Raw genomic sequence first — 12,628 nt, forward strand, 5'->3', positions numbered from 1 at the left:
TCAAAATAGTTCTTTCAGGAGTTACTTTTGTGATGCTTTTATTTTTGTAAAGAAAAATATTTTATTTTAAGAATTTGTTTTTTAACAGTCTTATGAACTCATGATTTCAGTTTGTTGCATTTGACACACTGCCTTCCAGCTCATTTGTATTTTATTTTCTCCATTTGTGTCCTAAGGCATAGGTGAGAAATACACAACATGGGAGCCCACGAAGCGAGAGCTGGAATTACTACGGCACAATCCAAAGCGGAGGAAAATCACTACGAACTGTACCATAGGTGGGCCGTGTTCACTTTGAATGTCCCTAAATGCTGCTTGTGACCATTCTTCAACGATTTAAGCCTACAGTGCCATTGTGTTCATGTGTGTGCTCGCCGAGACCAGTCTAAACAACACTTGCTGAGCAAACCTCGCTCAGTTGGACTTGACCCAAAACCTTGCTGTGTCTCACCTGCTCTATTGACCATGCCTGGAAGACTGCAGCTCGCTAAATGAATCCATTCACAGCTTTGGCATCTCTACTCCAGGATTCCCACAGTTCGGCTGGCGGAGACTGCCTTCAATACTACTATATTTTCTTACATTACACAAAAAGACCAATCTCTCTCACTTGTAGCAGCTCAACCATCCCCAAAACACTACATTAGCATGCATTGGCTGGATGTCAAATAATTAGAATGGTCTGCAATATATGGATACTTAACTGTACACTTTATTCTCACATTTTTGTAATATTTGGCAGTGTAAACAAACATGGAACCACACCAGATTGTAGTGAACATGTGCAGATATTTTACATAAATAAGCTACACAAACAAGCTACACAAACAACATAAATGTAGTTTTTCCACTACAATCTGCCATTCTTAGCCATATTGGAGTACACAGTGCAACAGTGCTTCTGCTGTTTACTTCATGAAGCAAATCATCAGCAATCAATTGAGCATAAATCACTTAAACCAGGCATACCGTTGAAAGTAGGATGCTGTTGGTAGGTTATTTTGGGACCTTTTTTTTTTTTACAATGGAAATGCTTAAAAATGTGTACCAGAGCTTTTTTGTTGGTACGGATTAAAACAACCTCCTTGGTTGTAGTAGACCTATGGTGTTGTTTTCACCTTTTAATCTTCACGTCCTTGCTTCATCTTCTCTTGTGCCCCGCAGGTTTACGAGGGTTAATAAATCTGGGCAACACGTGCTTCATGAACTGTATCGTCCAGGCCCTCACGCACACACCGCTCCTACGAGACTTCTTCCTCTCCGACAGGCACAAGTGCGAGATGCAATCCAACTCCTGTCTGGTGTGCGAGATGTCGCAGCTCTTTCAGGAGGTACGACAAATGTGCGCAGTGCCATCATAAAACACGGACGTCGCTCTGCGCATGAAGCTGAACAAATTCTCTATTTATGCTGACAAATTATGCAACACGCACATGCCAAAGTTTTGCATTTTTACTATGCCATAAGTCATGGACTCTGCTGGTTATGTAATCACCGCTTGTTCCGCTCCTACACTGCCTCGTTTCTTTTTTTCCCTCTTACACCCTCTCACTTTCTCGTATATATGGGCTCACAGATGGCAAGTGGCGCGAAAATGATTTGAGTCATCTTACCCCCCCAAACCCCACCCCCCCCCACGCTCCTCCACAACTCACACTTACACATCCCTGCCTTGTCTCACTTGGCTGACCCATAATCGCTCACCTCCATCATCTCCGAGGGTGGCAGACCCTGATTGACTATGAACTGCACTTATGACACACATTACAGGCTTATTCACACCTTTAAGACAGACAAAAAACTTTTTTCTGCACTTTACACGTCTTTCCTAGGACTTTTCGCTACACTTACCATGTCCTTAATTTCCCCCGATAACCTCTTAACACAACGGCATATTGTCAAATCAGAAGCAGTCTTCTGAGTGCCAATGCAATCTTTAAAACTGCAACGCTGGTTCACTGAACTTCCCCCTTCATCCTTAGCCTCTTATTAAAAGAGGCTGTTATATTTAAGAGAATGTTTTTTCCCTCTAAGCTCACAGTTCGGTGTGTGTGGTATCTGATTAGAGGCATCATCAGTATTTATAATGTCTTGTGCTTGGAACGTTGACTTTTGTTCTTGTGTACCTTGACCGTGACCTGGATTGTGACTCGCCCAGATTGCCATGGCAATGGAAAGCCCCGGTCATGCTTTGAAGGATGATGCTGCTCACTTCCATTACTCCTATTTTCCAACCACAATGCTCATTTATTTGGCCAATATAGTGGAACACAAATGCAATCATATAGCCACACACTTGCCTCATCACAACTCATTTTGCCATTGTCACTTTCCATTAGGGCTGCAACTAACGACTATTTTGATCGTCGACTGGTCATCAACGAGTCATATTATAAAGCGTACACATATTCAGTAGCTCTAATTTAGTCATAACAGTTTTTATTCAGTTTGAGATACACTATATTGCCAAAAGTATTTGGCCACCTGCCTTGACTCGCATATGAACTTGAAGTGCCATCCCATTCCTAACCCATAGGGTTCAATATGATGTCAGTCCACCTTTTGCATTCGAAGCATTCAAAGTTCCTTTCACTGGAACTAAGGGGCCAAGCCCAACTCCTGAAAAACAACCCCACACCATAATTCCTCCTCTACCAAATTTCACACTCGGCACAATGCAGTCCGAAATGTACCGTTCTCCTAGAACCCAGACTCGTCCATCAGAATGCCAGATGGAAAAGCGTGATCCATCACTCCAGAGAACGCGTCTCCACTGCTCTAGAGTCCAGTGCTTTACACCACTGCATCCAACGCTTTGCATTGGACTTGGTGATGTATGGCTTAGATACAGCTGCTCGGCCATGGAAACCCATTCCATGACGCTCTCTGCGTACTGTGCGTGGGCTAATTGGAAGGTCACATGAAGTTTGGAGCCCTGTAGCAACTGACTGTGCAGAAAGTCGGCGACCTCTTTGCACTATGCGCTTCAGCATCCGCTGACCCCTCTCTGTCAGTTTACATGGCCAACCACTTTGTGGCTGTGTTGCTGTTGTTCCCAAACTCTTCCATTTTCTTATAATAAAGCCAACAGTTGACTTTGGAATATTTAGGAGCGAGGAAATTTCACGACTGGATTTGTTGCACAGGTGGCATCCTTTGACAGTTCCACGCTGGAAATCACCGAGCTCCTGAGAGCGGCCCATTCTTTCACAAATGTTTGTAGAAACAGTCTCCATGCCTAAGTGCTTGATTGTATACACCTGTGGCCGGGCCAAGTGATTAGGACACCTGATTCTGATCATTTGGATGGGTGGCCAAATACTTTGGCAATATACGGTAGTGTATTTTAGGGCAAGCGCTTTCTAAAAACAAAGATGACTAATTTGTTCATAAATATTTATTTATACTGGAACTAGGCTTCTCATTTGGCTGTTAAAAAATTGTAGTAACTATTAAACTTTTGTCCATTTACCGTATTTTTCGGACTATAAGTCGCAGTTTTTTTCATAGTTTGGCCAGGCTCCAGTGCGATTTATATATGTTTTTTTCCTTCTTTATTGTGCATTTTCGGCAGGTGCGACTTATACTCTGGTGCGACTTATACTCCAAAAAATACGGTATAAGTAAGGACAGGAAAAGCGCAAAATAAAACATATTTTTTAATGTAAAAAAGGACAGTTTATTAACAGCAATAACAACAAACAAAACTAACTTGCTCGAAAAAGCAATGAGCATTTTGTGATTACCGGTATGTGTTTAAAAAGCAGCACACTGATATATTATCAATTATTAACTCTTGGCATTTTTATCACTCTAATAGACTCAATTGTGTAATTGTGTAATTGATTCAATAATTGTATCATTGATCAATTCTTAACATTTTAGCTATCTAATAGATTGTATGTTTAATCTTATGATACCGGCGCAGTGGTGCCTATAATTAGTGTGTCTGCGCGCCTTTGTCCGATTGTTTGTGCCCTCCGTCCCTTGCATTGCAATTTGACGCTGCTTTAAAAAGTACTTGAATTAATTTAGACAAAGTTTAGCTGGCGGACTTCAGCTAAAATGATCGGTAAATCTATTTTTCACACTACTTTGTCTCATACTTGTTAGCTGGCTGGCAAGGTACAAGCTAATTCTCCCGTACCACAGATAAAGTGTCATAAAAACAAGATATGCTTTGCAAAATGAGCAAGGTATTAATATTTTTTTGGCGGTGCTGACTAGCGTTCTCCGGAAAAACATGAGTGATGACGTCACCACTATGTCAACAAATGTATATGTCGGCGATACATTTTTTTGTGGACAACGTCAACGAATTGTTGCACCCCATTTTTCCGTTAGCAAAACAAGCACCAATAATATCAGTAGGGTTGGGCGATATATCGAGTTTGTAAGATATATTTATATATTTTTAAACAATATATGAATTAACAAAATATCGTAATATTGATATAATTTATTTTGCGTTAAAATGACCAAACATCACTTATTTGTTGTGTTTCTTGTACTTCCCCACTTCCCACTCCCTCTCAACTCCATGGGCCCTTCCTCCTTCCAAGACGTGCTTGCATTGGTTAGTTGTTTACTATGATGAGTCACGATTGGTTAAGATTAGAGCGAAACATTACGGACAGGCCAATCAGAGGCAAGCTAGGGCTGGTCATCGAACCAGGAAGGGAAATTACAACAGACACGCACATCCCAAATGACGACGAGAGAGTCGGAGAAGAGAAGAGGGAATTTTCAAGCGGGCGATATATATATATTAGAAAAACTAGTGGAAGATGGCAGGGGGATTCTCTTTTTAGATTTTTCTTTTAGCGATGTAGACGACGTCCAGAAAACCCACAATGCATCTACTTGGCCACATTTGGACAAATGTATGCGTCTGGATAAAAAGCCCAAATCAAAACTGTTGTCAAGTTGCCAAGCCGGGCATATTTCACACGAGAAATGCTGCCAAAAATGTGAGGAAGATCATAATAACAATTAAGTCAAGTCACTTACTTGGTGCTAACCAGAACTGTACCTGTGTGACAGTCCATTACATCGTCGACTCGGAATTAAAAAGTGGTTTGCCTGCAAATGTATTTTTTATCTGAGTTTAATATATATTGTTTTATTTGCACAGCTATGTTATTTATTTTATGTAGAAATAATATTTTCTATTTTATTTATGTTATGTAATTATGTGCTACTTAAACAGTTTATTTTCTGTGCTGTTAATATCCATCTTGACTCACTCGGTTTATAAAAGTGCCACTGACTGTTTACAGTTGTCATTCAGTTCAAATACAGTGAATCTTGCTCAAAAATGGATATCTTTATATCTATACTATCACCAAAAAATATATCAAAATATATATCGAATATGGAGTTTAAGTACAAATATATCGAGATACACTTTTTCGTCCATATCGCCCAGTCCTAACTATCAGGTACTGTTTCTAATACTTGACGCTGTTTTGCATTGCCTATAGTCTCCTCCATGAAATTCACCCACATTATTCCATTGTTGTCGTTTGTCAATCACACTTCTTTTTCCCTCAGTTCTACTCGGGCCACCGATCGCCTCACATTCCCTTCCGGCTGCTGCACCTGGTGTGGACGCACGCCCGCCACCTTGCAGGCTACGAGCAGCAGGACGCCCACGAGTTTCTCATTGCGGCGCTGGATGTTCTCCACAGGCACTGCAAGGGGGACAGTATAAGTAAGCTTGACTTCCAGACTGAATACATTGTGTTAATGGATCAGGTTATTATGAGTTTGGATGCACTGGAGACTGATGGGGAGCAGAAAGTACTGGAGCCTAAGGGATTGGACCTCCATACTTGAACACGGAATAGAATAAATCTTTGTCCACCAAGGTGAAAAATTGTCTTTGGAGAGGAGACAGAATGTGGGAGGCAGAAAATGTCTTAACACAAAACATAATAGACACCCTAAGAACAATTGTTTGGTAAAATAGGAATACAAGTAAACATAAGATCGTGTACATGAACAAAAAAGCATGTAAGTGCTTTGTGAAGATACATTAAGACTTTTTGGAAAACACTTGGTTCATTTTGTCAAATAACTAACTTGCATAGACAACATTAGCGATATTCGGCGGTATAGCTCGGTTGGTAGAGTGGCCGTGCCATCAACCTGTGGGTTGCAGGTTCGATCCCCGCTTCCGCCATCCTAGTTAGTCACTGCCGTTGTGTCCTTGGGCAAGACACTTTACCCACCTGCTCCCAGTGCCACCTACACTGGTTTAAATGTAACTTGGATATTGGGTTTTCACTATGTAAAGCGCTTTGAGTCACTAGAGAAAAGCGCTATCCATCCATCCATCCATCTTCTTCCGCTTATCCGAGGTCGGGTCGCGGGGGCAGCAGCCTAAGCAGGGAAGCCCAGACTTCCCTCTCCCCAGCCACTTCGTCCAGCTCTTCACGGGGGATCCCGAGGCGTTCCCAGGCCAGCCGGGAGACACAGTCTTCCCAACGTGTCCTGGGTCTTCCCCGTGGCCTCCTACCGGTCGGATGTGCCCTAAACACCTCCCGAGGGAGGCGATCGGGTGTCATCCTGACCAGATGCCCAAACCACCTCATCTGGCTCCTCTCGATGTGGAGGAGCAGCGGCTTTACTTTGATCTCCCCCCGGATGATAGAGCTTCTCACCCTATCTCTAAGGGAGAGCCCTGCCACCCGGCGGAGGAAACTCATTTCGGCCGCTTGTACCCGTGATCTTGTCCTTTCGGTCATAACCCAAAGCTCATGACCATAGGTGAGGATGGGAACGTAGATCGACTGGTAAATTGAGAGCTTTGCCTTCCGGCTCAGCTCCTTCTTTACCACAACGGATCGATACAGCGTCCGCATTACTGAAGATGCCGCACCGATCCGCCTGTCGATCTCACGATCCACTCTTCCCTCACTCGTGAACAAGACTCTGAGGTACTTGAACTCCTCCACTTGGGGCAGGGTCTCCTCCCCAACCCGGAGATGGCACTCCACCCTTTTCCGGGCGAGAACCATGGACTCGGACTTGGAGGTGCTGATTCTCATCCCAGTTGCTTCACACTCGGCTGCGAACCGATCCAGCGAGAGCTGAAGATCCTGGCCAGATGAAGCCATCAGGACCACATCATCTGCAAAAAGCAGAGACCTAATCCTGCAGCCACCAAACCGGATCCCCTCAACGCCTTGACTGCGTCTAGAAATTCTGTCCATAAAAGTTATGAACAGAATCGGTGACAAAGGGCAGCCTTGGCGGAGTCCAACCCTCACTGGAAACGTGTCCGACTTACTGCCGGCAATGCGGACCAAGCTCTGACACTGATCATACAGGGAGCGGACCGCCAAAATCAGACAGTCCGATACCCCATACTTTTTGAGCACTCCCCACAGGACTTCCCGAGGGACACGGTCGAATGCCTTTTCCAAGTCCACAAAGCACAAAAGCGCTATATAAATATAATTCACTTCACTCTTCACTTCGGTACCGTAAATGGTGCATATAATACCTCAATTCAATGAAGTACCTTGTGTCCTATAGTCTACAAAAAAATCAAAATACAGGTTTCTTAATGCCAGGTCAAAACATTGGTATTAACAGATGTGGCTGTAGGCAACCTCCTAAAGTAGTTTTCTTTAATGAACCCCCACAACATCACAGTATCTGCATAGTATTCAGCATCCGGCACCTTAATCTGCATCTGCATGCACTTTAGATAGTTGCCGCTGCTGACACTCGTGTGTGTTATACTTACCGTACTGCTGTTTACAATAAACTTATAGCGGTATTAATGCTGGCTCAGCAGTTTTCTCCTTATTGCTTAAAGTTAAAGTACCACTGATAGTCACACACACACACACTAAGTGTGGTGAAATTGCCCTCTGCATTTGACCCATCCCCTTGTTCCACCCCCTGGGAGGTGAGGGGAGCAGTGAGCAGCAGCGGTGACCGCGCTCAGGAATCATTTTGGTGATTTAACCCCCAATTCCAACCCTTGATCCTGAGTGCCAAGCAGGGAGGCAATGGGTCCCATTTTTATAGTCTATGGTTTGAACTCACGACCTACCGAGCTCAGGGCGGACACTCTAACCACTTGTTTTTAAATGACACGGTCAAAAAGAGCTATATTTTTCCTTTCAACTTTCTCATGCACTCCAAATGATTAAGTAAAAAAAAAAAGGAATTTATAATGAGGTGTCAGATTTCGGAAATAACAGCATTTCTACAGTTAGCGACTGATTCCATATAATGTTTACATTGCAGTATGTAATATAGCCAAAAGATACAGGTCCATTTAGCTTGTGTGGCTTCTTAGTGTGCTACAATTGTTGTGTGACTTCTGTATCCTAGTGAAGTCAGGAGGACAGCTTTGCTGTCCCCACACAGCACCCCAAAAGAGCCTGATAATGTTGTGTGCCAAGGTGACGGTGTAAGGAATGTCAATTGGCTTGGGCTGACTCACCCGCAGTCCATTTAGTAAGGCCTGCAGCCATTGGCCAGCCATAGTTCAATCAGACGGCCACATGCAAGACTTTGCTGCAGGCTATCAGGACAACGAGAAAGAAGCGCTACAGAGGGTGTTTGTGTTATCTGAGCGTGCGCGTACATTTATACCCCGCGTTCACTGTGCTCCGCAGGAGACAACGACAACGGGAAGAAGGCCAATAATCCAAACCACTGTAACTGCATCATCGACCAAATCTTCACCGGGGGGCTACAGTCGGACGTCACCTGTCAGGTTTGCCAGTAAGTTTGAAGCAGCAAGGAGATACCAGCACTCCCATCACAACACACCAAACGCTTATTGATTGATTCCCACACACCCCTTCACCAGCTGCCCTGCGTCCTCTCCCTTCATATGTGAAGGCCCGGTCCCTACAGACTTGGCTCAAGTGTGGTGGTGGTGATGATGATGGGGGGGTTGTCTAGACAGCAGCTCTACTCAAGCGTTGGTTGCCTCCCCCAGAGCGGCGCTGTCACATTAACACCAGCACGCTGCACTGAACTGCAAAAGCACCTCCACCAGCTATACCGCACCCAACTCACTCTGAACTGCTGATGTGGAGCTAGTGGGGCAGTTTTATGGTATTCCCCGCACCGTTATCGTTATAAAGTCCCATCAGACACACTTAGGTCGTATTAGAGTGAATAACTTGAATGCTAGAATTTAAAATAGGCTACTTGAGATGATTTTCTACATGAATACTGTCATTGCCTTGCCTTGTTATGCGTGTTTACTTCAACGGCCATCTGCTGGTTTGTCTTGGTATTACAGTACCATGACTCGTCTAAATATTCAACAGCCTTCGTGTGCATTACTAAAACCACTTTACATGCAACATACAGTTAGTCTCAAAATATGACACTTTTTATAATGTCGGCGTTATACATCACCACAATACCAAAAAAAAGTGTTGACGTTGAATATGAAGTTTATGAAAGCCATTTTAGTATATACACTTACTTCAAGAGCTTTGATTTGTTTGGAAAAGGCATGCATATAACAACCATAATCTGTCACTTAAATTGAGGAATAAAGTTAAAGTACCAATGATTGTCACACACACACTAGGTGTGGTGAAATTAACCTCTGCATTCGACCCATCCCCTTGTTCACCCCCTGGGAGGTGAGGAGAGCAGTGAGCAGCAGCGGTGGCCGCGCCCAGGAATCATTTTGGTGATTTAACCCCCAATTCCAACCCTTGATGCCAAGCAGGGAGGTAATGGGTCCCATTTTTATAGTCTTTGGTATGACTCATGACCTACCGATCTCAGGGCGGACACTCTAACTTTTAGGCCACTGAGCAGAATATTTAATGTCATTGCCTTCAAAAAGACTCAAGTTATTTCGTCCAAATTAAGGATGTGACGATCTCTATAATTTTCTTGAAAAAGTATGCGGTCCATTGCCGATTAACACCTTTCAATACCGATCTTCTCTGGCTAGTATTGTAGTTATTTTGAGTACCTCGGCTGAGAAGCTAGCAGAAAATTGTGTATCTACATACACTGTGTTAAGCCGTTCCCCTAAATTAATAATAATCACCTCAATTGCGGCAAATTAAACTGCATTTCCTAAAATCTTAAGTATCACTATCAATTATTAGGATGAGACTAAACATGTTGCACACCGTCAGCAAGCAGGAGAAGGCATGCTAATAGCTAAGCTAGCCGCTAAACTAGCTAGAAAATAAAAACAGAAGAAATAAGAAGTGTAGATTTAACGGTGTTACAGTAGAAACTAAGCAGTCATTAACATAAACTAATAAGTAGATTACTAAGACTCTAGAAAGAGGATAATATAGCATCGACTGTTGGTGTGTTAGCATTGTTGCAGTCAGTACACAACAAGTAAGCGGATGGAACCATCCATAAATTAAAATGGTAATATCAGTATATGATCGATGTCGGAGTGATTACATCCATATATCTATTCAGCCGTTTTCTACGGCTTGTTCCTTTTGGGGTCCCAGGAGTGCTGGATTTGTTTTTCTGATTTGTTATGGTCTCAAAATCATTGTTTTTGTTGTTAATTACACATTCAGAGAATAAGTCCTTGGATACAGAAGAACTCAGGGCAAAAATGGTTTCACTGTAGGGCTGGGCGATATGGCCTTTTTTTAATATCTCGATATTTTTAGGCCATATCGCGATCCACGATATATATCGCGATATTTTGCCTTAGCCTTGAATGAACACTTGATGCATATAATCACAGCAGTATGATGATTCTATGTGTCTACATTAAAACATTCTTGTTCATACTGCATTAATATATGCTCATTTTAAACTTTCATGCAGAGAGGGAAATCACAACTAAGTCAATTTACCAAAACTGTATTTATTAAACAGTTATTAAGCAGTGGCACAAACATTCATGTCATTTCAAAACAGAAAGTGCAACATTGTCAGAGACATTTTAAAACAAGCTATTAGTGCACTTTTCTGCATGATGTCACTAAGATGACAAATCAAAACAACACTAAATTAAAGTGCACTTTTTGTACAGAACGCTACTACAATAGTTTAAAACAAATAAAGTGCACTTTTGTGCATGACGTCACACAAGATATTTCAATAACTGTCAAATAAAAATGAGCTGCATAACAGGAAATCAAATAGTGTATGTCCTTCGCTATGTGGTAGGTTCCTGCGGACGTTATCTCCTTATGTCGTGGACTATTTTTGTTCATACGGTGTTGATGTGGAAATTGTTGCTTCGGCATTTTGTTGGTGTGGCACTGAACGGAGATGTTGGCATGCGGAGTAAGCACTCTTCATTCTCTAGTCGGTGACTCTTCAAATGATGCTACATATTAGCAGTAATGCTACTTTTAGTAGCAACGCTTTCGCCCCACACTTGACAAATTACGGTTGTCTGTTCGACATATTCCCACTTGAAGCCAAACCACCGCCAGACGATGGACCCTGTGCTGTTTTTCTTAGGAATTCATTCTTCCTTCATTTGTTACCAGATTCGCACCTTCTTTCTCTCGTATTACCACTCGCATCACAGCTAACTTAAGCCATGCTGCTACCTCTCTGCTCAACGAGGGCGTGTACGTATGTGACGTATGTAAGAAGGTGCGCTTGTTTATGTCTCTGTGAGAAGGAGAGACTAGAAAGAGTGAGAAGAGCCTGTAGTGTAATGCCTGCAGCTAAAAGCAACTGCGTGAGAACGTATACTCGAATATCACGATATAGTCATTTTCTATATCGCACAGAGACAAACCCGCGATATATCGAGTATATTGATATATCGCCCAGCCCTATTTCACTGAGTAACATATAGTAGTTTTTAATTTTATTTAGTTATTGTGTACGATTGACTTTGTTTTGCCCAAACAATTGTATGCAGTAAAAGAGAATAAGGAATTAGTATACATTTTGGGCTGATACGGTTAAACTGTCAATAGTACTCACCATAAATACATTTAAAGAATAGCAGTTAATACATGTGATTGGAATCAGCCGATCATACTTACGGATTATTGGAATCGGCATCGGCCTGTTTTTGTTTAGGCTACATGCTGTTTTTGCTGGACCCAAGCTGTAGCCTGTCGCAGTCTATTACTACACCACTGTATTGCAAATGGTATGCTAGAATATTAAATATTAACATAAGATACCTATAAAGGCCCTTTAAAATCTAGCCTGCTCAAAAAAAAAACACCAGGCTGTGCTGCATTCAAGCTATTACCCGCTCATGTCATCATCTTCATCAGGTCTTGTTGTGCACCGCAAAGCACAGCACACGCCAAACTGCACGTCACTTCTCCACTGATGATCCTGAAGATACAAAAACATGTGGCCCTCTTTTCTGTCATCTCCAGTGGGGTGTCCACAACGATAGACCCCTTCTGGGACATCAGTTTGGACCTGCCCGGCTCATCGACACCCTTCTGGCCCCTCAGTCCTGGAGGGGATGGCGGCACTGTTAACGGAGAGAGCCACCCGTCGGGGTCCACGACGCTCACAGACTGCCTGCGCAGGTACACTTTCATCTAAAGCAATAAACATTCACACAGATGTAGGAGGAATTGTTTGTATTTTTGTTTGTCAAACAAAAGAAAGCTATGTATATGACATTCATTGCTTCCTCCTCTCACGGAAAACACCCGTGGTG

The 12,628-nt window shown here is 42.8% G+C and overlaps 1 protein-coding gene across 2 annotated transcripts in view; it reads left to right on the forward strand.

Moving 5' to 3' along the window:
* The window catches only part of LOC133615515 (ubiquitin carboxyl-terminal hydrolase 22), a 56,037-nt gene that overhangs the window by 36,531 nt on the left and 6,878 nt on the right, over positions 1 to 12,628 (forward strand). For both annotated transcript variants that reach the window (XM_061974154.1, XM_061974155.1), the window contains 5 exons: positions 177 to 278; positions 1,165 to 1,331; positions 5,554 to 5,713; positions 8,640 to 8,748; positions 12,336 to 12,494. In XM_061974154.1, coding sequence (XP_061830138.1) covers positions 177 to 278; positions 1,165 to 1,331; positions 5,554 to 5,713; positions 8,640 to 8,748; positions 12,336 to 12,494 — 697 coding nt within the window. The remainder of the gene's footprint in view (positions 1 to 176; positions 279 to 1,164; positions 1,332 to 5,553; positions 5,714 to 8,639; positions 8,749 to 12,335; positions 12,495 to 12,628) is intronic.

This window comes from Nerophis lumbriciformis, linkage group LG22 (genome assembly GCF_033978685.3).
Source record: "Nerophis lumbriciformis linkage group LG22, RoL_Nlum_v2.1, whole genome shotgun sequence".
Taxonomy (NCBI): domain Eukaryota; kingdom Metazoa; phylum Chordata; class Actinopteri; order Syngnathiformes; family Syngnathidae; genus Nerophis; species Nerophis lumbriciformis.